Source organism: Lonchura striata, chromosome 3 (genome assembly GCF_050655825.1).
Source record: "Lonchura striata isolate lonStrDom1 chromosome 3, ASM5065582v1, whole genome shotgun sequence".
Lineage (NCBI taxonomy): Eukaryota > Metazoa > Chordata > Aves > Passeriformes > Estrildidae > Lonchura > Lonchura striata.
The window spans coordinates 23,343,538-23,369,532 of record NC_140705.1 but is presented as its reverse complement, the minus strand read 5'-3'; the positions used below and the strand labels follow the sequence as shown (position 1 = coordinate 23,369,532).

At 33.0% G+C, this 25,995-nt stretch overlaps 2 protein-coding genes across 4 annotated transcripts in view; one reads left to right on the top strand and one right to left on the bottom strand.

Annotated features, from left to right (window-relative positions):
* Positions 1–7,715, top strand: part of ANGPT2 (angiopoietin 2) — a 43,607-nt gene extending 35,892 nt beyond the window's left edge. For both annotated transcript variants that reach the window (XM_021551280.3, XM_021551279.3), the window contains 2 exons: positions 2,802–2,932; positions 4,288–7,715. In XM_021551280.3, coding sequence (XP_021406955.1) covers positions 2,802–2,932; positions 4,288–4,448 — 292 coding nt within the window. In that variant the 3' untranslated portion in view covers positions 4,449–7,715. The remainder of the gene's footprint in view (positions 1–2,801; positions 2,933–4,287) is intronic.
* Positions 1–25,995, bottom strand: part of MCPH1 (microcephalin 1) — a 121,723-nt gene that overhangs the window by 74,269 nt on the left and 21,459 nt on the right. Inside the window, exons 8-12 of one of the 2 annotated variants that reach the window (XM_085574595.1) lie at positions 25,568–25,674; positions 18,247–18,284; positions 15,091–15,253; positions 9,253–9,330; positions 2,927–3,906 (exon numbers count right to left, since the gene is read on the bottom strand). In XM_085574595.1, the coding sequence (XP_085430721.1) occupies positions 3,790–3,906; positions 9,253–9,330; positions 15,091–15,253; positions 18,247–18,284; positions 25,568–25,674 (503 nt within the window). In that variant the 3' untranslated portion in view covers positions 2,927–3,789. Of the gene's footprint in view, positions 1–2,926; positions 3,907–9,252; positions 9,331–15,090; positions 15,254–18,246; positions 18,285–25,567; positions 25,675–25,995 lie in introns of those variants that run through there. The other variant, XM_021551276.4, reaches the window with a different exon arrangement.

The following is a 25,995-nucleotide window of genomic DNA, read 5'->3' as shown; positions in this document are numbered from 1 at the left end:
AAAAATAATTTGTTTTTCCAGAGGAGAAAATGTGCATCCTGGGTGAGTATAACACACAAAACACAAAGATGATGAGATAGTAGGGAATAAGACAGGATACATGCCAATATAGTGACAGTGCACAGTCATTAAGACAAGAGGAACCTGTCAGTCGTTGCTATCAAATCCTGATTCCCTGCAATAAATACATTTCTGGAAGGTGGATGATGAAGATTAATTATACTGCAAGGATTTTTCTTGTCAGTGGCTTCTAGGAACTGTTGTTGTCATAAAGAGCACACTGAGGTGAGGTGGCCTTATTCTTCCATAAGCCACTGGCTAAGATTCTCAAGAACTTTCCTACTTGGAAAAATGGAGCAAATGTGCCTTTCACCCATCACCAACTTGTCAATTTAAAGACCAACTTTTAATGGACCTATTATTTATGCTCTAATCCTGTAAAATATAAAAATTCACAATTTCTTCTAAATTCTTGGTTAAAATAAATAATACAAATCTAAAATAAATATTTTATAGAAATATTATCATAGTATTATATACTTTAAATAGTATCATAGTATTACATATTCTGAAATAGTACCAGCTACAGCTGAAATACATAGGTATTTCATAGTTAATTCACCAGGCTCTCTGTAAATGCAATAAATAGTTTGATTTATTATAAAAGAAACTAAACGCTTCACAGTATAACAGATGCTTTCCTACTACAAAGTCCGTTAAATGTTTCTTTTGTAAGAGTCTTGCAGATTCATGGAGCTTTGGGTGGACAGAAAAATTGTCTACATTTAGATTAATTTCTCCAAGATCTCTAGCAACTATGTGTTGTAAATAAAGTAATCCTGACACCAGAGACACCTGATGCTGCTATTTCAATTCAGGTCTTATATGCAAACAAAGCAATTCAAAACTATTAGCATCTGCCCCCCATAAAATGTTAGATCTTAATGCCTCGGTAGTATTTAGCTGTCTCAACTCCAAAGTAAATATTTTTTCATCTGGAAACAGTCAGAATCTACAGCAGAAATTTAAAAAAAGAAATAATGCTTTAAAATACTTAGAAAGGCAACTTTTGCAAAATGGGTGATTACCTTTCTCCATTTACAATATTAAAAGATAATTACTGAAAACTACGATGGTAAAAGCAATTTTATTACAATATGCAGCCAAACAAAGAAATCATCATAAAATGGAGTGGTTTAAAGAATATATTTAACATTAGAAAAAGAAAAAAACTTAAAGAAAGTATTCAGTCAAGAACATCTTCCATGCCCTATCCCTAGCATTTTTCAAGGCCAGGCTGAATGGGGCTTTGAGCAACCTGATCTAGTGGAAGGTGTCCCTGCCCATGGCAAATGGGTTGGATCTAGATGACCTTTAAGGTCCCTTCCAACTGAAATGATTTATTGATTCTGTGATCCATTATATTAAAAAGAGTAATACATTCTGAAATTTCTTCATATTAACCTCCCAAGATTACAACCTACTTGTCTTTCCTCATGGTAGAAAGCTTTTCTGATATGCAGTCAGAACATCTAATTTCAATTACCATCCATTGCCCCTCATCTTCTGTTTTACTGAACTGTACCTTTAAAAATGTATTGTTAATCACAAATAAATAATACTATGCTTATATTAGACTTCAGATGATTGAAGACCCAGCCTAGGCTCCTACAGTATACTTGGAACCTTTAATATAATTTATGTTAGAAATTGGCTCACATAATTTTGAACTCATCTTAAGAAAAACCAGTAATTTTTTTAAAAGATGTTTTAAAGAAAATGTGTAATATACTGATACTTTGAAACCTAAATGAACAAAAATTAATTATATTTTAAAATAGGGAATATAAAATAGGTTAAAATAATTTGTTAAACTACCAAAGACAATTTCTATCATAAACAGAGAATTACATGCAAGATGAAGACTGACTGGGGGACAAGTTATTTCTCCTCAGTCAGATCTCCTCTTTAAACAAATAGAATACCTCTGAGAACCATGAGCTATTTGACACAGAAATGCAATCACCAAAAAGATACTGTGGGAGCAGAGGGTTCAAGTCCTTCCAATTCAAGGTAACACAAGAATAGCTGTGTAATTGTCCTCCCCAGTTCAGTGTCTTGAGTCTCTCCCCACTGAAACTGCACTGGCACCCATGCAAGTACATCCCAACAGCAGCAGCCTCACTGAAAGCTCACCTTGCCTGGAAATTGAAGCAAACTGAAATACTTGTGATCAGCTAACACTAAAATTTATGAATAATGTGAAAAGGATAAGTAACTAGGACAATGGAAAGGGAAATATTGAGAAACTTCTAAAATATCATTTACTAGCTCAGAATAATACTCCTAGTAAGGCTGTCATCTCATATACATGGGGTTGTAATGCTAAATTGCTGTGTTATACTACCAGCAAAATAGGAATAAAATAATTTTTGATTTAAAACTTTTGAATGTAATAAAATTAATTGCATGTACTGTTGCATTGAAGAACAACAGTATTCACTATATTTCAATATTAATAAATGCAAGATCTGTATGAAAAATCCTAGAAGTTACTACCTACTTGCTCTCTTTTTCTTCTAATATGACTTGAACAAACACATGTTCATTAGAATATTATGCTGACCGTTTCTGTTCATATGAAAACATTGTACTGAAAAACAGCTTCAGCAGTACAGTGGCCAGAACAGAATTTAACTATTTGAACAGGATATTTATTGCAAATTATTCCATCATTATTTTTCAGACATCTACCATCAACTTCCACGTAATAATTGTTTTTCCATTTTTCACTTCTACAGGATTTACCTTAAAGGACTTACTGGGACAGCGGGCAAAATAAGTAGTATAAGCCAACCAGGAAATGATTTTAGCACAAAGGATGCAGACAATGACAAATGTATTTGCAAATGTTCACAAATGCTAACAGGAGGTATGAATGTTTTTATGTTTCTCAGTCTTCCTATTTTTATTGGCACTGAAATTGTCTATGAGATAAATTTGACTTAGTAAATTTTGATTATTAAAAAAGTTCAAAACTCACAGATAGAAATACTTCAGCCTCTCAAGTAAATGAAGTATTTTACTATTTGACAAAAATTAGTTAAAATAAAACCAGAGAAGTGAAAACTGAAGGGAAAATAAGTCCCTGAAGTTGGGGTACAAGAAAGTCTCTAATTGTGGAACTCATCAGAGACACAGCAGATTCCTCTTCCAAGGAATGACATACATTCAGAGATCAAAATACAACTCCCTGCAAAAAACCTCTTTCAGAGATTCAGCTGTCAGTGAAATGGCTCCCGATTCTTTAGGCATAAGCCCTTTCCCTAACTACTCAAGAATGAAAACCCCCAAGAGCTGCTGTGTGCTACAAGTGCCACTGAAGGGTACAAGAAGTTAATTCCTTATTTCAATATAGTTATAAAGTGGTAGAGATATACCACAGATATATCTACAATCTTCTAATGATTGTTCACTAGTTATATTTGAGTTCTAGGTGGTATTTTTATCTTCAACTACACAAGTAATTCTATATAATTTGTTAATCTAGTATTCCACATTCTGAAATGTAAACAAGTGCTTTGTATATTTGGCTTCTCTTCCTGTTACCTCTTAAGCAATTGTTCATTTTCCTATAGCACAAGCTGCAAGAAAAAAAGACAGCTTCAGTTTATCCAAAAGGATAGTTGGAATACTGCCCTGCAAAACAGAACACACACACTATCGTCACCATAACAGAAATATAAAAATATTATTTTATTAATAAAAATAATTTTTGCTTATGACCCACTAAGAAGTCAGGACTATATGGATACAAAGTACATTTGGGCTGTTTTTTCTCCTTTTCCTTCTTATGAAGTTTCCGGAGGTTTTGAACTGAACATCCCAGAGAACTGAGTAATTGCTCTAGAAAGAATTAAGAAAGGAGTTTAAATCTGTGAAAAACAGTTTACCAAAGAGTAGATAAAACCAAAGGCAACTCAGTATCATTATAGTTCGAGTTATGCCCTCAGACTGTCTGAAATGTTTGATGTGGATAATAAATTGATTGAACACTTTCCTTTCTCAATTTTCAAATACAATGTTCTGTGCAAGATTCAAGAAAATAGAGTTGATACACAAATACATTTCTTTCCTGAGTTTGGGGCAAGTATTTTACATCGACATTTCCAAATCGTTAAGAACAAAAAACTGGGTTTTGATTTCTTTCTCATTTCCAGACAACAAAGTGACCTTAAATACTATTTTGAGAATTACTTCTGCTGATGTTTGTCTTCTGTCTTGCAGGATGGTGGTTTGATGCATGTGGTCCTTCTAACCTCAATGGAATGTATTATCCATTACGACAAAACAACAACAAGTTTAATGGGATCAAGTGGTACTACTGGAAGGGCTCAGGATACTCTCTCAAAGCTACAACTATGATGATTCGACCAGCAGATTTCTAAATGCTTTGTCATTATGTGAATTATGTATTGTATAGTCTTCAAAGACTTATTTTACCAAACAACTTGTCTCATTTTTTCAAATCCAGAAACATGCTCTAGCGTTCTGAAGTGTCAGTTCAGTACAGTTCCTGAATTGCAATCACCTTGATCAGCTAAAGCTTATATTATGCAACCAGACACAATGTCTAAAGCGTTGACCTGATATAACAGTGATTTGGCCAAATGACTCAATAAAAAGAACATCCAAGAAAACATCAGAGAACTTAAGGACTCTGTTTTACTGATCATTATGTTATGTATGTGTTAGTAAATAACTGGAACTGTGAAGAAAAACCTAAAATAGTTTTAGGAATATGCATTTTGCTTCACCACTGAACTTTAAACATTAATATAAAACACTTAGCTAGTTCTAGCTTAGTTTTAGCTAGATCTAGAACTATTTATCTTTCTGTGTCATGTGTGCCCTATATGTACATTAAAAAAATACTTTTCTGTAATTAGCTCAATCCTATAGTTAGGGAATACAGTCTTTTCCCCCATAGTCTCCTGAACAATTTCTTATACTTATTTGAGGTTTTTTTCCACTAGCCTGTATGACTATGTTTAACAGAGGACAAATAGCATTTAAGCAGTTTGCATTTATTTTTGGGAAATACCATTTACAAAAGTCATCATTTTTTCAGTCTGTTTCAGTCACTGTCTTTAAATTACAGAAAATCCCTATGAATTACAATATACCATGTATTCCTATACATTTTTATGAAGATTGCACTTTTTTTTCTTCACTTGTTATTTACCTGTAAAATAACTGACCAGTATTTTGTAAAGTGAGACAACGGCATTAACACCAGATGTCCAGTTGTCTATGACAATCATGTATCACCTGGTGATGTAATATAACTACATGTTTTGTAAAAATAACCTACCTGAAAAACATATGCATGTTCTTTAATACAATTAAATTTATGCTTATGACTTAAGTTACAAATTACTACATTTTAAGAACAGGAAGAAAAATAATCTGAGAATTATCTAAGGTCACAGTATATTTTTTTTTCAGTGAGGTTAGGACTTCTTCCTAAAAATTCTCTGTGGGTAGGCCCTCAATATACACCACAATGTGAATAAATTACTCTACTGGGTAATCTTTCCTTTTTTTTTTTTTCCCTTCATTTTACTACTATATGATTTAAAATTGCAAATCAGATTGAGAAGATATTTTTTCATACATCACAATAATTTAGTGTAGGTTTTACTCAAAATTAAGTTTAGTTTTTAATTCTCATGCTCATTCTTTGCCTAATATTTTTGTAAAACTTTGATTTCAGTAGATGACTGAATTAGTTACAATGCAAACACTTAACCCAAAAATAACCCCAGACATATTTCTGGAAGCTAACTTAACAAAAGGTGCTGTAAGGGCAACAGGGCTTGTGAAGGGTCTAGAAAAAATATTGCATGAGGAGGGTTGAGGGATCTGGGATTGTTTAGATGGAGAAGAGAAGGCTCAGGGGGGACCTCATCACTCCCTACAATCACCTGAAAGGAGGCTGTAGTGAGGTGGGGTCTGATCTCTCTTCTGGCCTTAAACTGAGACTGGGCAGATTCAGATTAAATATTAGAAAAAAAATTTCAGTGTTTCAGTGGTCAGGCATTGGAACAGGTTGCCCAGAGAGGTTGTGGAGTCACTATTCCTAGAGGTGTTCAAGAGGCATCTGGATCTGGTGGGTGATGCTGTTTACAGGTTACAGTGGAAGTGCTGGGTGGACAGTTGGACTGGATGATCCTGTAGGTCTCTCTTAACCTTGATGATTCTATGTTTCTATCTTGAAAATACTAAATGGTTTTGAGAAAGACTGAATAAATCTCTCCATTTTATACTGACAATCATTAAAGGTGCTGTCAGAGTACCCCACCACTCACACCACCGCAATTCTTCACTGAAAATGTGTGTCATCATTACTAAGTGTAGCAGAGACAAAATAATATTTCTAATATTACTTCATGATCTGATTTTATATAAACCTAAAGAATGTAAATTAATAGTTACTGTCTCAAGAGTTCCATAAAATAATCTCTATGTATTTGAAATAACTGTTTAGTATTTTACTATTTTTCATAGAAAACTTGTAATGATATACATATCCCAAACTAAAGAAAAAATACTTCCCAAAATTGCTTTCACGAATTTTCAAGAAATGTCTTAGAGAAAAGTCTAGAAGAGTCATCACATTAGTAGAGGGGCCACACATACCAACAAGCATACAGCATACCAAGAGAAGCCTTAAGAGATGTCGTTTCTCAGCCTTGAGCAGAGAAAGGGAAGGGGAGACCTCAATGGTACCTGATTGAGGGTATAAGGAGGACAAAGCTAGACCCTTCTTGGAGGTGCTCTGCTATGAGACAGGAACAACAGGCAGTAAATACAATTTGGAACTGAGGAAAGTGAATTTTCCTTTTCATTTATTCATTTATTACCAGAAGGGTAGATTGGACAAGTCCCTTGGAACACAGTGTTGAACTAGGCAACCTTCAGAGGTCTCTGCTAATCTAAAATACTTTATGATTCTATGAAATTTAATAGAAATGACAGGTCTACATTACTGCATTTCCTGTGTTGGTAGATTTAATCAGACAACTAAAGAAAATACTCCCAATATTTGAGATAGTAAGCATATCCACACCAATAATAAAAGGAAAGAGAAAAATAAAGCCAACAAAACAAAAATCCTCAAAAATCCTTAAAAGCCATGATGGCATCTGAATACTCAACCTGGCAAGAAAAGCAGTGGTAATTTCTAGTTGACACCAACTTTCATTATTTTAGTAAGAAAACCCTGTATGACTAAAATAATTTAATTTTAAACAGCTACTTTTGATTTGTTGAAAAAAAAGTTTATAAAATTTAAGGCTTTTTGATGACTGTTCTGGGAAAGTGATCAAAAGTACTGATGTAGACATTGAATGGATCAATTATTTAATGAGACTTCATTTTGGGGGAAAAGGGATCAATTTATCAACACCAATGTAACATTTTAGAGGGAATATGTCTTTAAATGACATTTCATCTAAAGAAGATTGCATGGCTTGAACTCCAAACACCAAAGTGAAGCAACAGGAGGACATGTCAGAAGGAAGGCAATAATAGGAAACAGAAGGCTGCAAAAACTGTTTTGGACTTGGTACAAACAAGTAAAACATAACAGCAAGGTAACCCCTACTTTTAATTCCTTCCTGTAATCAAATAAACAGTCTGTGAAACTAGAATGTACTTCCATTTTCTCTAAGTACTTTGTAGGAAGCAGGAAATAAACAAGAAAAAAAGAAAAAAGCAAATAAAAATACATTAATAAATTAATGCGCAAATAATAATTGCATGTTTAAAAAAATATGGTATGTGTTACAGTAAGAAATTAGAGTGACTAAATAAGGAATGGTTGTGGAAATATTGCCTCAGACTCCAACTTTGTTCCTTTGCAAGAACAGCACACTGCAAAAAGAAGTGATTCAGGTTCTTAGCACAACACTAATCTCCCTTAATTTTACATTCTCACCATCTCTCAGATTCTCCTTGCTTTGGCTTCAGGAATAAAACCTCTAAATGGGATCTCAAAAAAAAAAAAAAACCAAACCACAAACCAGGAGGAATCACTTCTAAAGAATGCTATGTACATTGTTATTGATAGCATACTTTGTTATTAATCAAGGTAGTCTGAAAAGAAACAGAAAACTCAAAGCAATTTAATATGAAATTCAGTGTAGATTTTTTCATAGAAATACAGAAAAGGGGAAAAAAGAACATGCTTCTTATTTATTTTTCACATTAAGTTTTGCCATTCTTACTGTATTTGCTATATAAAACAATCTACCTTCTCATTTTATAAAAAAGTATGAAATTATCATGGATAATTAATTTCTTTAAGGGTTAAGCAGTTATTTGAGATTAACTGCTACAGTTCCCCTAAACTTTGAGAACATACACCTTACAATCATGAAACAAATAATACATATTAATGATGGATATGTAAATTTACATAAGTTATAGATTTGGAATGCTAAATAGAAGTTCTTAACAGTTAATAAAATTATAGTAAAAATAAATTTCATACCCCATTAACTGTACTTTCTTCAAAGCTGGTAAGAAACTTTGAGAAACAAATTGCAGACATTAATTTAGGGGAGGGAAAATTATTGGAATGATTGACTATTAACCAGCTAGAATTCTACTTGTTTTAAAACCAAAATAAAATTCCTGTTTAATCAATTACAACACATGAAGTGTATTGAGGTCTACACAGGTACATCATGCCCCCACATACCCATTTGTGCACTAGTTCCTAATTCAGTACTTGAGAATGATTATTAGAGGCAGGAAAAATGCTTCATTTTTTCCTACTTAGCAGTTCTAGAAGACCACAGTAATTTTCCATTGCCCAAGTAATTTCTGGGCCAAAAAAACTGAGTCCTTGACCTGCAAATATTTCCATTTGGCAGTAACATGCCTCTCCAATTTGTACACAGGTAAAAATAGAAATAAAATTAAAGTACATTTATACTTCAGTAAGATGCTGGTTTATTCAGGTGTTAATTGGTGAATCAACATTTTGTGTTTTTCACATGTACCAAAGTTTTTGCACACACTTCAAAAAGTATTGGATGAAGAAGAAAATAACTCCTCACAGTATCTGCTTTAAAAAAATATTTTTCTAGTAGGCTTCTTTATTCACAAAACCTATTTACAGGGCAAATAATTTCCCAGATAAACAAAAGAAGGTTCACAAGCTTAAAGGACCATTAAACTTACAGGAGCTGCAGGGAAGCTGGATGAAAGCTCATATGGTTCCTCTGAGATCCAATGGCCTAATTCCAAAGACCACAGAACCTAAAATAAAGTAAGTGGTAAGTAGAATTTTAAAATTTCTAAAATAAACTTTTGGAACGTGTAATTAGAAGTTACAATAGCTGGTTTGCTATTTCATTTACCCAAACCAAATCATTTGCTGAAAAATCAATAAATAAGAAAGATACAATTTTTATAACTAAAATAAACCATTGAAATATCAGTCATACTTCTATGCACAGCTATATTAAATTTTAAAACATTGTGAGGCTATTCAAAAACTCAACTATTTTTTAATCACAATACATAGAGCAAAAAATTTGAAAAGGGAAGTCATACCAGTTCTGCTCTCTCAGTTCAGTAATCGTTGACTTTCATGAGGTTCCTGTTGGCTCATTTCTCTAGCTTGTCAAAGTCTATCTGAACAGGAACACCCATCTGGTGGATCAAACACTCCTCACAGTTTTCTAACATCTGCAAACTTGCTGAGGGTGCATTCTTCCCCATCATCCAGATCATAAATGAAGATGTCAAACAATATGGGACCCCTACTACTAAAAGGATTATGCAACTATTGCATAGAATCCACATTACATATATAAATCATCCTGAAAAAAGAAGAATAATCAATTTCTTGCTCTGTGGTAACCTCCTTTGTCAGTGTCATACTCTAGAGCACAAAAGAAGACTGCAGAACACTGACTCTGCAGAAAACACATAATCATTTGTGTGCAACTGAGCTCTGAAACACTGGACCAGTATGATCTTTAGAGAATAGTAATCTTAAAACTGTGTGCCAGACTTGCAGACTTCTGTTCCAATCAGGACCACCACCAAATGTTTAACAGAAAAAACCTACTTAAAATGGTTGTAGTTCCAATTTCTGATATTTAATTTTTTTTTTTGTAAAACTTTCCCCAAACTACTCCATGCAGCATTTTTTATGGATTGATTTTCTAAACATTCTTCAGAACTATCAACAAGAGAAAGTTCCTACATTGGCTCTGCCCTTGAATCACAATAAAGGACATTCTACTCCTAATTTGTAGACAGCCTAAATTCTGAAGACCATTCTGATGGAAGATGAGATTCTTTTTTTTTATTGTTTTTATAAGTGGTGAGCCATGAAGCTTCTCCCAGAGGTAAAACACTGGTATCTTCCTTGCCAGTTTGTCCACTGTCACTCAATTCAACAACTTATCTTATTTAAAGTATTTGAGCTTCACAATGTCTCTTCTGTAATTGCCATCTGGTACCCCTTAAGTTCAAAAAAAGCAATGATACCAACCAGTGAGACATCCTGTTGCTCCTAGAGCAAATGAAGCTAACTGAACAAGAAGCAGACATATACCCCCTAAATGGGATATATGGAATTTGTCAGAAAGCAAATCCCTGTTTTAGGGTAATTCAGCCTCTCTCATACCTTCCCTAAATAGCTCTCTAGCCATTTCAAATAGATTAAGTCATTAGCACAGCCATGCACTATTAAATAGTTGTCATTATTCATCTTAGAACAAGCTGAATTTCCTCAGGGTCTGAAATTATTCCCATGCTTGATTCACAATGACTGAAATACTCTGCTATACAAATGCATATATTATTAGTTTAAATTTAAATTATAAAATGTTACCTTTTAAAATTCGTGAATGACTCTATGAAATATTCCCCATAGATAAAAACTGGCATTGTATATACTGAGCATGGTAAAGTTATCCTTTACAACATTACAGCTCACTAATGGAAAATTCTAAGCTGAACAAATTGATCATAAACTAGCAATGTAAACGTTACAAAATGGCCCAATTGCTTGTAAGAAAAAAAGCTTCTATAAAGGGCTCTTTTGCCCCAAATCTGTTGCTACAAGCAGTAAATTGCAAATTCAGTTTTCATAAAAAAATTATTTTCTAAATAAGTTCTACAGTTTTCAGTCAAAGTATCTTATGCCTGATGACTTCCAGGGAAACCAACAACCTCAAATGTGAACTTCTACAAAAGCTGTTGCCTTGTTTGATGTGAAAAGTGATGTTTGACTTATGAAGAGAGGTGTCCAATTTTGCAAACTATTGGAAATGAAGAGTGATTTTTTTTCTGAAAATGAAATGCAGCATTATCCTTAGACTTACTGCTAAACTTGATTACAAAACATCCAAAGAATACTATGTTTACTTTTAGAAAAAGCACAATCAAATACTTGAAAATGCAACAGCTGTGCAAAAAGATAAAATAATTTCTACAGTCATTATATCATATCAAACATAAAAATAACATTTAAGTACATTAATAAATCAACGACCTTTAAATAATATTCAAAACCTAATAATGCATTGCAATGTTCAGCTAAGAAAAGTATTGTAACTTGTTAAAAAAATACAGTTGAGACTGCAACTTAGGATTTTAAGTTATAAATTTTAGGGTGGTACCTGTGTATATTTTTTATAATTACTTCTAACAATTTACAATAAGAATATTAAAGCCTCTTCACTTTATACTTATAGCTGTAGATATTTATTGACCATAAAGGAAACTTGTTAATGTAATTTCTCTTTTAATCACAATACAAATCAACTTTAAATGAACCAAGAAAGTTGTAACTTTGAATAAAATTCATATAAAGACTACATTAAAAAAATTCTTCATAAATAAACTTGAGCAGGAACAGATGTATCGTGCTGTATTACATATACATCATGTCCTTATAGTACCAAAATTATGTTTTCATCAAAAGTAGCTGAAAAACAACATAAACAGATTAAAATATAAACCCAAAAGATTCGTTATGATTAAGTAATCCTATTTCATTTTCCAGGCCAATTCTACAGCAATGACCTTTATCAACCCTTGTAGTATTTACAGAATTTTGTTTAGAAATAAAATTTGTTTGTCTTAACAAAAGATGGATTAATGCTCGTCTATCATGGTTCTGGAACTGAGTATAAAAGCATCATATCTACTCTCTTAGATAAAAAGAAAATTGGATACTGAGTTCATGAACAGGTCCTGCAGTAAATAATTAGGTCACCACTCACTAAAACATTCAGTTTTCATGAAAACAAAGGAAAGAGCTGTCCATTCCAAGTCACTGAAAGTTTGTTTCTGACTTTGGCAAATTTTCAACCAGTTATATTTTCAAAGCAACACCAAAAAAAGCTTCAGATTAATATGATTCAAAAGTAAGTTATGATTTGCAATATTATTCTCAGCTGAAATACTTCAGAATGTGTGTTTCTATTGAGAAAAAAAGTGCTATCTAGAAGTTTTCAAATGTGCAGTTACAAAAGAATTAGCTCAAAGAGTCTGAAAGCACACTATTTGGTTAATTATTTAAGGTCTCTCACCTATCCAGCTAGCACAATGAATGATCATATGGTACTTGTACATCAATAAATTCATGAAAATGTAAATGGAGTGCTATGAAGTTTAAATGTCTGATGGTAAATTTGGTATTTCTCCAACATCCATCTAAAAATAACATTTTAACTTTTTCTCAGAAGAAAAGAACCACTAAATTATGTCCACATTACAAGTCAAAATGCAGAGGTAAATATATTCTTGAAACACTGACAAACATCTCCAAAAGATAATCATCACTGCTCAAAAGTAATATTATGTTTATAAGGTGCTACTAATTTTTCCAGATTGATTGATTGATTGATTGATTTTTTTCATTATCCAATGTGAACTATTTTATCAGTGAAAGTACCAATGGTAGAATTGATTACATTTAAAGGCATCAGTTATGTTGCACCAATAAAAGGAGACGATAATTTTCTTAAATGTAATTTTCCTGAATAATTTTCTACTGAATTCCTCAATTCTGGCTAGGTAAAGCTTCAGTTTCCTCTTCTCTAGTTAACCAATTTGGGTAAAAAGATGACAAAAGTATTTGGCCATCTTAAGGCCAAATGACCATTGACACAATATGAAACAAGACAATGAAGCATTTACATCATATGATTCAATGATTTAAACAGGTGAAGAAACATTCTTTAAAAAATATTCTTGTTTTATCTCAGTTAAGTAAATAAATAAATAAATAAATTGAGGGAATACACATTTATGGGCAAAGTTGGACCTAGTCTCTGTGAAAAAAGATAAGCACTGTTCTAAAAATATTAAAAATAGCAATCTTCCAGCTAAGCAGGTACTATAAGATCAAACAAACTTTTGATCTGGAGATCTGAAGTTTGTCTCTAGCTCTTTCTCATGCATCTCTCCTAGTAACTTCAGAACTTTGTCTAAACAGCAGCTCAATAAAATGAGTGAAAACAGTATCAGCATTTGATCCAATAATATCTACAGGGACAAACTAATCCTTAGAACAATTGCATTCAACTTATTGGTATTATATGAGGGATACAGACAATCCCATTATGAGTCTGCAAGGGAGACCATAAGACAGGAGGACACTTCCAATTGATACTGCTGTATGAAGAGCATAGGTAGATATTTTCACCATGCATTTGTTCAAGAAGTGCAGGGCATAAAATGGGCAATGAAATTCTAGGACAGCAGTTGTTGGTATACTGATTATCCATAGTGCTTTATGTACAAAGACAGGAAACTATTTTGTAGTACTTATCTCTATCTCTAGCTATCTTAGTAGCTTTTTGAAGCTTTTTCTCAAGGAAGAAGGCAGCTTTTGTGTTTGTGCACCCTGTTATGAAAAAGTAACTTGTGACAATTACATTGTGACTTGCTTAATGCTCCATGCAAAGCTAAGTGTGGGACAGATAATTCAGTGTATTTAATCAATAGATGCAAGGAATCATATAGTAAGCTGGAATGAGTCTGTAGAGATGTTCTTCTCCAAAACTCCTTCCTAAATATGTTCCTCTTAATGCAGCCAAAGATGCTATTAGTCTTCTTTTGCCACAAAGGCATATTACAAGATCCTTAAGGTGGCCAAAGATGCAAACGCTCTATTCCAAGGGAAATGAATCACCAAGAACTTTTAAAAAATGTGAAATACACCACAACAATGTCAGAAAACTGCCTATATATCATATAGGACAAGCGTCATACTGGTGAGTGCCAGACATCTTGAAAACAAAAAGGCAGCAGTTTATTTTCCACCCAACAAGTAAATTTTAAAGTACTTATAAGAAAGAGGAAACCACAAAATTTATTTATTCAACAACCATTTTCTGTATAAGATTAAGACCCATTTCCATATAAATTTCACCATCTATGTTTTATAGCTCTGGATACATGAGGAAAGCTGAGAAACTGTCATCTGCAATGTCAAATTGAGTGGTTAATCTCTGTTATTACAGTGAGCAATTGAGATGGTTTAAGCCTGGGCTGACAGGTAAGTTCCCCACCCCGTCACTATTCTTATTTACATTTTTTTTCCCATTTGCAGTGAAATATAAGAATAAGAATTTCCCTTCATTTTTTCCAATGCTGAACACAATACATATTTCAGAACATAACAGAAATATATTATATCAGGCCATAAAAAGCTCAATCTGAATAATGTGAGCTGGTTAATGTTGAGCAGAAATTAATCTGTCCAAAAATAATGCATGGGACATGAGTTTCTCATCTATGAGGTAAGTCCTCTTTCTAAAATAGATAATGAGGTACAATACAGGAATATTTTGGTTAAATTAAGCACTGAAAAACTGTAACTAACAGATCTTCACACAGACAAATTTCATCTAATTGAACCAACTCTAAGTAATCCTGAATAACTTAACATAGGCATCATTGCAGGCAACATGGACACAAACATGGTTGATATTTCAGCTATACAAACAAAATTTAATTTATTGTGTAGTACAGTTAAAAAGCATTTCTTACCCATTCATAAGAAACAATCCAACACCCACGAGCAATTCCCAGCATTACATTCAAGGTACGACGAGGACTCCCAGTAACTACATGACTTGTTGTTTCACACACTTCATTTGAGACCAAAAAGTCTCCAAGTTTCTTCACGACCTGAATTACTGTATTTTGCTTCCTAAAAAAGAAGAAAAGGTAAAAAAGCCCACGCAACATTGAATGGAGGGAGGCAGAATTATAAAAGCATATACATATATATTAATTCAAATTAATCTAATTTCTTTCCCCACTAAACATTTTTTATCCTTTTCTCACTAAGCCTTTACCCACTTGCTAGCCCTAAATTCATTAGCCTCTCCAGAGTCCTAACAGATCCTTTTCCATTATCACACAATCACATCTACTTGCACATCAAAGTCCTTTAGCCTTCCACATCTATCTTGTCTGTTTAAACAAAAGCTTTTGAGTGCAGAATTATCTATTATGTTGTTTGTGTACAATGCCCAACACAACAGAGCCTAATTCTTGGTTTCTTTCATAGTACTATAAAAAATATCACCAAGAAATGTAAACATTCAGACACAGTACATTTAACAGCTTTTCATTAAGAAGCTCCAGATTTTCAGAATCTGAATAATGCTGTGTCTAAATTTAGAAAAGTCCTAAAGTTCTATCTGGCTTGCAACCTACATATCTATGCCAATGTTTCAATTAAAAATTCACTTATCCTTAAATACAATTATAATGAAATACATAAAATTAGATCTAAATTCCAGAATGGCCATCTAAAACTGGAATTCTAATTTGAGCTCTCTACATAGCTATGCAGGAGCACATAAATATATAATTATGAATACAGGAAGACCTTGGTATCACAAGAGAAAAACTTGCATGATAACAATTTACTGCTTTTATTAGTGCTCATTTTTACAATTATAAATGATCCTTAAAGATCTATAAAATAAAGCAAAATTCTGGTGACCTCTCTACTCCCCATATTAATTTGGAAATGTCCATGCAACACAAGAGAAAGCAATTAGTCACAACCTTGAACACAGTCACACTATCATAGGGGTGATCCTTTAGGACAAAACTTCTGAGGTAATCACAGACACAATGCAAGTAAACTCAGAGTATCTCCAGAAGCCTCTGGGGTTGCTTCATTCCCAGTACACTTAACTCCACAGAAAGGAAGTCTGTTAGAACTCCCAAAATATCCCAGCTAAAACAAACACTACTTAGCAGAATCCCAACAAAACTGCAAAAAAGTTGGAGCAATCATTTTTCAAGAAGTTTAAAACAAACAAACAAAAAGAACAGTCAAAAGAGTGCAGCAAATTAATGTCACAATTAAATCAAAAGGTGATACTGTTATGTTGAGATACTAAAAAAAAATCCTATGACTAACCTTCTCTCTGGTATGAATTCTGGCCTTGGCAGCTTTGATTGTTACTAGAATTCTTAGTATTCCCTTTTCATTTTGTGAGCTTTAGCTTGATATAGCCTAAAAGTGAATGTTTTTGCAACATTACAACCCAAAGGGGCTGTCCCTGCCCAGACTGCATGTTCCATGCTTTACCTGAACCTTTTCCAAGTTCTTCCCGTGTCCACACAAAATTCCTTACAGGGAGAAGAAAAATTTCTGTCGTACAAGTCTTGAATCAAAGACATCTTACAAATTGCAGAGAAAACTCACCAGTTTATACTTGATACAGATGCAAAAACTGGTGGATGAAAATTCACAGCAAAATTTCACTGAATTTTTAAATCAGAAAATTACATAGCTGCGTGGTTGTTAATCAGTGAGCAGCATTTATTATAATCCCAAAACCCAATGCCATGAAACCATTGAACTCCTCCTGCATCTTAAAATGTAAATTCTAATGAACCACTTTTGAGGCTGTAGCTACTGGGTACTAGGATTGGTTTTTGACCACTGGGTTGTGTTTTGGAGGACTGTTTTCTGTTCCTAAGTTGTTTCAGAAGCAGTTCTTTTCCCTTCACCCATTTACAAGCTGATAAATGCCTACAGTTGCAGTCTATCAAAAGCAGTCTTAATGAAAAGGCTCTGAAGAAAAGCAATTGTTATCCCCAGACAATTTAATTTAATGAAATAGTAATTGGCTAGTGGGAAAAGTCAACATATAAGAACATGAAAGAAATAATATATTAATGACCTGTTTAAAAAAAAAATTCCCCAGCTCAGCCAGGATTTGCTCTCTTTCAGGCAGACCACAGCCTCTGTTTTCCCCTATTATCTGCACTGTAGTGATGATCTTTACCTTCTCTAAAGTGATTCTGCATTGCATGACTTGTGAGGTTCACTTTATAGCCCTGGTGTTACCAGCATCCAGTCACATCAAATAGAAGAAAGATATTAATTATATTTTATGTTCCTGACATATATAAGTACACTTGTTAATAGCTACTGATGACCTTCTACAAAAAACTTCTGAAAACATAGCCACTAAGTGCTGTTTCTGAGTATTTATTTCTATGCAACTGTCAACATTATGTTACAGCAAACCTGAAACAGATTTTTGGGTAGTATAAATATCTTGAGTTTTGAAAAAGAATTCAAAAACTGTAAGTAAGCGTAGTATAAAATATGGAATTGTATTTTTGTTGGATGTTCCTTACACTTTAAGACTTTTAAGAGAATGATAAGAGCATGCCAGAAAATTATTAACTCTTCCCCAAAATATGCAGTGGCAGCTGCTTCTAATGTTTTGAAACTAAGTCACTAGAAAGCCTACAACTGATATGTATTCTGCAACTATTTGTATGAAATAAAACATTTTAAACGGATGTTTCAAATTATGAATTTTTAAATAGAAATAATTAAAATGTATGGAGAAAACCCTGTGTTGGGCTGAACCATTCACTACATACAACTACTACATTGCCTTCACATAAATTCAAAACTTGCTTAAGACTTTCTGAAGCCCCGTTGAACTCACCTATGGAACTACTTCAGTCTCTACCACAGCAACAAAAACATCCATATCCAGTGCAAATAACAACAAAATATACATGTACGAACAAGTTTCTAGCAAGAATACAGAATGAAATAAAGTACATAGCCCAAAGATAAATTTAATTTTCTGTAATTTATCAATATTCAAATGCAAATGGTAGGCTGAATAAGGAGTCAAAATGGTTAATACTTACTCAGAAGACATACTTGTCATAACTAGTGTCCTTGTTGGCTAGAGACATGAAAGAAACAAGAAAACATAAAAAATCTTTAAAGAAAACCCCACCCTTTGAAAAAAACCCTAAATTAGAAAATGTTGTGTTAAAAGGTGCAAACTACTTAATAAGTATAATATCACCTGGGGAAAAGTCTGTAGTAATTAACACATATACTAGCAATATTAAACTTTGAGGACATGGAAGGAAGGAGAACCCTTCAACCATGTTTTATGTCAAAGCATATGATACAGCAGAAGATAGGAATGCAAGCTTTTTTTAGTAAAAGCAAAATGCAAAAGATTTCCAGCCTGAGATGCCACACAAATCTACTTAATTTTCATCAGATGGAAAGGAAAAGGAAGCTTATCCACAACAAAGAAAACCTGTAATTTAAAATTCCAGTTTCTTCCAAAAGAAAGGTAGAAACCAGCTGGGATGCTTCAGAAACAAGAACTATCATTTTAATGATTTTGTTTTTATTTTGATATTTTTTTCTGGGGCTTTGGTACAACTTCAGTATTTTATGTGAAGGTTAAAAAAACATTCTTTCACTCTTCAGTATTTTCTAGTGAATAAAAGTTGTCCAAATAATATCACAAACAAGGTATACTCAAAGAATACAGCAATCTTCAAACCAGCAATTCTGAGACATCATAAGCTGCACTCCTTCCTTCTGCAATACTACCTGTAGTTTATGTGAGAAGCAGGAATGTTTGTCCCATTTGGACTTCAAATAAGCTTGGGAAGAATAATTATTACAGAGGTCAGAAGAGGAGGAAGTTCATCACCATTGACCATGAAAGCCTACAGTATGCACAAAGGCAGGACAGAACATCAATTTTAGCAGTATCAGAGATATACATAACTACATAGAACATGGTCATCAAAAAATATATGTAAGAAGATGTTTTGATCACCTTAGCTAAGAATTACTTGTAGCTATATAAACATGCACAAAGATATATATATATATATATATATATATATATATATATATATATATAGAGAGAGAGAGAGAGAGAGAGAGAGAGAGAGAGATGTATATAGACAAACATTTTGATTTTGTAGAAAAAAAGAAGACTGACTGAGTTTTATACAATGATTTCAAAAACCTTCTTCTAATTTTAAAAATCAGTATATTAATTTAAAGTACTTCTTCATATAGCTACTGCTCCATATGAAATGGACCCCAATATATTACTACAACCACAAGTATTAAACTTCCAAAGTCTCCACTAAAATTCAGTTTCTTTTGAGTAATGCACTGAGGTAAGAGTACAAAAATATTTCTAATTGGGAGCACAGACAAAAAAAATATTTCAGGGCAATTAATTTTACCCTGTAATGAATCAAAGAACAGAAGAGAGAAATCTGATGTAATTCCATCTGACCTCTGTCATCAGTACAGAACAGTTCTCTATTGAACAACCAAGTAATCTCTCACATTTAAGAAAAGAGCTGGAAATACCTGTTTAGACTATTAGACTAACAGAATGTACACTAATAATGTGCACCGTGGCTATTCATTATATGAACACTCTTTGCATAAATAGAACACCATTTAGATATCATTGACAATATAAAGATAACAAGCAGTAGTAATTTCAACATACATGTGGCAATTTCATTGTTGTTGTGTACATTTAAAAAACAAAATCCTGATACTATAGTCTTCAGAAGTAACATAATGAAGCATATTCAATAATTTTTAAGATTAATGATAAACATGCACTCAGACCACACTATGTAAGCTCTACAATACTTCAAACAGACCATGTATACAATGTGAAAATGTAAGCCCAAATAACAATAAAACAAAATTAAACTTTAAAAGAAAAAAAGATGAAATTTTTGCATTGAAATATTTGAAAGAAATTCTATGCAGCATTTTTGGAAATACAAGTTTCCGAATTCTAACTTGTTGTCAGCAATACTTACTGATGATGTCTCACTCTACTGCTAGCCTGATAGCTAAAAAGAATGTGCACTTATCTTGCTCAAATTTGGTTCTATTCTTAGCCCAAAGAATTTCTACTGCTTTACTTCCAACTCCAAACAAGCAGTCACATTTAACTGCTCTTGAAAGTTCCAACTCCGTTCTACACTGGAATTTTATATGCAAAGAATTTGAGCAAAAATAATGACAATGCAACAATATATGTCAAATATACCTATCATAATATGAATATACTAGCATTAAGTTACATACACTCAAAATTTGACAATAAACACTCAAAAAAAGACATCTAGTAACACATTGAGTAAGGGTTCTTGCAGTAAAAGGACTGCTCATTCCTGCACAGGTTCAGTCAGATGATTAAAATCAGATGTGAGGCCACATTATTATGAGTATATGCCTCATACTGTCTTAATATACATTGTAGGATCTCTGTAAATTCATGAGTGTTAAAGGTCTCTGGGATGTAACAGCCTGGGAAGGCAAAAGACAGAGCTTAAAAACAAGGTTTTGCTTTGTTCTGTCCAGTCTTTCTGAGTGGAAAAACTCATCTACATCAAATGTGCATATTTCAGCATGGTCATGACATTCTCCTATATTACCTGAAGCCAGGCCCCATTGCTATCACAATCAAGCTCCTTGCCTAAAGGTCTGGAGTTAAATCCACACACAACAATTCCACTAGGTTCTTGAGAGTGTTTGTCTTATAATAGCTCTAAAGTAGATCCTGATATGTCAATTCAGAATGTGCAGAAAAATATCCTTCCTCGCATTTCTTAATAAATGCTATGGAAGTATTACTAATCATATCACTATTTTTGCCAAACTTGGCTTAAAAAGAAGCAATACTATAAACCAAGGACAGTACAGCTTGAGATCCTACAGCTGCTTCTTCAACTGCAGAGCAGAAACGTGTGTTAGGAGTTCCTTAATACCTTGTAAGTAAGTAAGTAAAAATAGTGGATCCACACAAATCAGGAAATCTACAACCGTGCAAGGTCAGCCGTTGAATTGTAGCTTTTATGTTACAACACATCATGTACAAGACGATGCAGTGAATATTCTCAACAAATGTCTTGTCAGTGCACTTCAAAGTGGTTCAAAGACTCATGAATGCAGAAGGGTGCACACAAAATGTAGAAACCAGAAATAAATTTAATTTCTTCCAAGCTATTATTTCGTTTGCATTCAGAACTGCATATTTTTGCAAGTTAAAGGTCATTTGCTAAGCAGACAATATTTTGTTTTATTGCTTCAATAAGACAAGCAGTACTCTTTAATTACAGTTACCAAGTGGAAAACTTAGCCAAACTATGTTCTAATTTTCAGTTCTACATTTTTCAAATTAATTGCTTTCTCCCCCACCCCCTACTATGCAATTTTTCTTCTGTGCTTTTTGTGTCTGTTTTATTTTACATGTTGCTTTTATTGAAAAAAAAAAAAAGAGCATTTACTTTTCTGACCAGCAAAAAGACATCTGGTGAGCATCATTATGAGTTATAATGCACGTTTGTAGCAGGATTATTATTAATAAAACACTGGAAAAGGTGGTATTAAGTTAACTGGTCCTTTTATTTATCATTAATCTCTGAATCCTGAAGAGTTGCATATCCATATTCCAAATCAGAGCACACGCTTCTTTCTGAATTATTTTTGAGGTCTAGAATACAGACTTGGTTATAAATTATGGCTTCAGCTTTCCTTTATATATTTCTTTGAAGCACTGTAGCATTAAGTACTTCTTTAGTGTCTGCCAACAACAAGATGTTTCTAAGTCATCTGAAATACAGAACATTCATTTCAGTAGCTAGAAGGAAACAGTATTTGCAAAGCTCTGGAGTACTTAAAAGTGATACTTCCTATTTGTTAACTGACCTACACCACAAAAGAGGTATCTAACCTCTCAAAATTTGAGCTGCTGTTTCTTGGAGCTGAAGGACAAGAAGAAAAAAGTCCTATTTTGTACAACCTGCTTTTCAAAAAGATGAACTCAAACTTTGCTTTGTAACGTGTGTCATGAGTTCTTTTTCATAAGTGACAAATGAATAAAAATGAGACCATAAAATGTTTTCTCAGACTAGCTCTCAAGAATGAAGAATTAATTTGATAGGAATAGTTTTAGATTTGTCACTGTTTAAATTCCAGCCTATGTATATTAGATCTCATTTTATCTTTCTATCAAGACCCAGGTCTCAAATATTTTTCAAGAAATTATTTCAACTAAAGCCCTTTTAAATTGTATATTATTTAGTCCAAGTTTTCCTCTTGTGCCTTAGAGTTGACTTAAGTTCTGAAAGAAATAAACCTCACAGTTGTCTCAAACTCAGATGTTTGAGTGGAGTGAAAAAAGACCTCAACTTCAGAAGATACTCTAAGTGGTTTGGCCAATATGCAGGGGATACAGGACTTTGGAGGGTGGGAGGTGGGCAGGAAGAAAACAGTACATGTGTGAGCAAAGATAGTTTAAGGGAGAGTATATTATACTATCTGTTTTATAATCTTCAAATCCCTTTTTTCTCTGGCTATTGTAGGTCCATCAGATGGTTTTGAAATTGGTTTCCTACCCTTATATTGAATTTTGATCTTTACAACTGCATTTCAGAAGTAGCAATCTTCAGTCTTATTAGTACATGAACAAAAAGACAGACAGGGTTATATGTAGCATAGGAATATTAATTTCACTCTGCTTGTATTTAAGAAGATTGCAATGAGGATCCAAAACTTTAAGGCTGTTTATAGAAATAATTTATAAGTAGTACTACATTAATTTATACAAATAATTGTGGTTCATAGCTGAAAATAACTGGTAATTGTAATGAATGATAACTATTCTGTGTTTTAAAACAGCAATTATTCAAAGCTGTAATTTACTTTCTAGCTGACCTTTCTCTTATCAGTCCTTTGATACTGTCATTTTTCATGTTTCCTCTGGCTGCAAAAGTCAATTTCAACTGTAATTTCCTCAGCAAACATAGTACCGATGCTTTGGTCCTAGAAAGATGCAAAAAAACGAACCCATCCTAACCAAATCCAGTATTGTCACATGGAAAGATGAAAAAATGAATTTGTCTTTTAGAGGACAGAAAAATTACATGATGTCACAGGTGCCTGGGCGTCATTTTTCCTTCACTGCCAAATAAAAGAAAAAAATGAGAAATTCTGTAACTGAAGACATAGGAACCCCCAGAACTTCTGTTGCAAGATAAAAGTGAATGAATAGTTTCATACTTTTCAGACTAGCAGTGTCAGAGTTCATGACTTAATGACATTCTGAGTTTTTCACATGCAACCAATCATAGCTAACAACTATATTTAGGAAATTCTTTCTAATACTACAGTTCAATAAAATAATAATTTAAAAAATATTTGCACCATTTCTCTCCCACTTTTTTCTTTAGGCAAAGGAAACTAACTTACATTTTCTAACTTAACTTTTACATTGCCAAAAGTCAGCAAAAAGTTGCAGTGTTTAAGCCATAGCCACTGGAAAAAAGTATTAAATAAAAATGGTGTATAATGTTTGGTTGCTTTTATAACGCTTCATGAACATATTTTGATTGGTATGAGAGAGACTAATTTTTACAAAAATTTACATAGTCTGATTTTGTTTAGAAAAATATTCTCTTAAAATTTAAACTTTTCAGTGCAACTGTCTCATTGCCAGACATTGCACCTGGTTAATCACATTGCACTCTTTTGTGAAGTTCTTTTTTTTACTTTTCAGTCAAAACCCTGTCCTTTCCCAAAATTGTCTCCATATGAATCTGCATAGTCAAGATGACAAGGAACATTTTCTAATAAGTTTCAAAAGCATTCATGACATGAATGAAACTATGTACTGCTATTTTTATTGATATTTGAGTGAAATGGTATTATCACCAAGCTGAAATGGGTGGATAAAAGAAGCCATGTGAAAACACTAAATAGGTATTTTCTCTAGCACCTACTTAGCTTTGCTACTGTTAAAACACCTCACAGACCATGCTTTGCAAGCAGACACCATGTAGAACCATTTAAAGATACCTCTGACTCTAAGGGCAGATCTGAAAAAGGGGAATAATAAAGAAGAATTTCATATTGCTTTTTGCCTCTCTTCAGTTTATAATTGCTATGTTGAGATCTTAAGACAAATGAGTCAAAATTAGCACTGATGTATAATGCTCTTGTCGAGTAATTTCACTAGAGAAGGAATCAATAAACCTGACAAATGTCCAAGCATACTTTCTCCAAATAGCCTTAGAAAGAGCCATTGAGTGTGGTTTGTGGATTTACATATAACAGCTTTAGTCAGTTTTCTGTACCAGGAAATGAAACTAATCTGGAGAGATACTTTAGCCTAAAGAGTACACTATCTTAAATGCTTCTTAGGACATGCATTTAGAGTGATTTACACATTCTAGTTATTAATTTTACACATAATATATTTAGGAAAATAAAGGGAAAAAAATTTAAAAAGTCAAAAGGAGTAAAGTCCAGAAAAGTCAAATAATATTTTTAATCCAGAGACCATTGTTCCATGGAAATTAATATCCAATCTTCAGGATGTTTAAAATGTCAAACAACTTGGTAATTGCACCTGCACAAAACCTTTGCATAAAAAAGTTTCAAAATCTGTGATCAGTCTCTTTGAAACTCCACCAGTATCTACCAATGAAACAACTAACTTATTTTATATGGTTAACAAGAGCAGACATCCTTTAGTGCTTTATGACTTTCCATTCTCAAAAGAACTTAGCACTCATTTCAATTGTGACTTGCTACTTACTGATTAAAAGAACTAATATTTATTTTCCTGATCAGTTTTATATTTACTTTAAAAGATTTTACAAAGGAAAAACACTAAAACAATGACTCACTGATAACTCAATCCTTTCTCCCTTTTTTATAGCCAAACTGAGCTCAAATACAAAATTAAGAAATTTACCAGAATCAAAAAGAAAAATCTTGCATAAATCTTCATTCTGCAGAAACATCCATTGGCAATGACCCAGTATAAAACAAATTTTTAAAAACTGCTGCATTTAGTAACTCTTCCAAAAGGGACAGGCAAATTTTCAGGTAACTTTAGTGGCTTTTTAGCTTTTTTCAGTTTGAACTGGCTTACCAATCTCTTTTATGATGTCAGCTTGGCATGAACTCAGCCACCGCCAAGTTATCAGAGCGCTCATTTTTATGATTATAGACCAAGAATATTAGCATAATATTTCAAGAAAAGGGAGATTTGGGAAAAGTTTTAAAATTTATACTGTAAAGAGAATTTATTTTAATTTTTGTAAATACAAAGACACTCAATGATCCTCCATGAACTAGCCTAACAAAGCAATGTTGAGTTAAACTGACCTTTTGGAGTCTTCCAGCTTTTCTTAAACCCCCAGTGTGTTTATTCTTTTGTTTGTTAAAAATTTTGCAAGAGCCATCAGTAACGTGACACTCTTCATCTTCATCACCTAGAAACCAGATTTAGAAACTTAAAATGAAAAATGCACTCTTATGAAATGAGACTGCAACTAATTATTTTATCATAGCACAGCAGTATGTACCCTTAAGATCCTTCACTGCATTTCAGTTAGGGAAAAGGAATGACACTCAAGCATCTGATTTAATCTTTGAGTATCTGCTCTTATAAATAAACCAGTTGTAAAACTCCCAATTTCCTATATTTTGAAAACTATATATTAACTACAAGTAGAGAATCTGCTAAATTGCTTTCCATTTATTATAAAATGTGCAATTTCTCTGCACAAGACATTTGGGTATGAAGCTTCAGT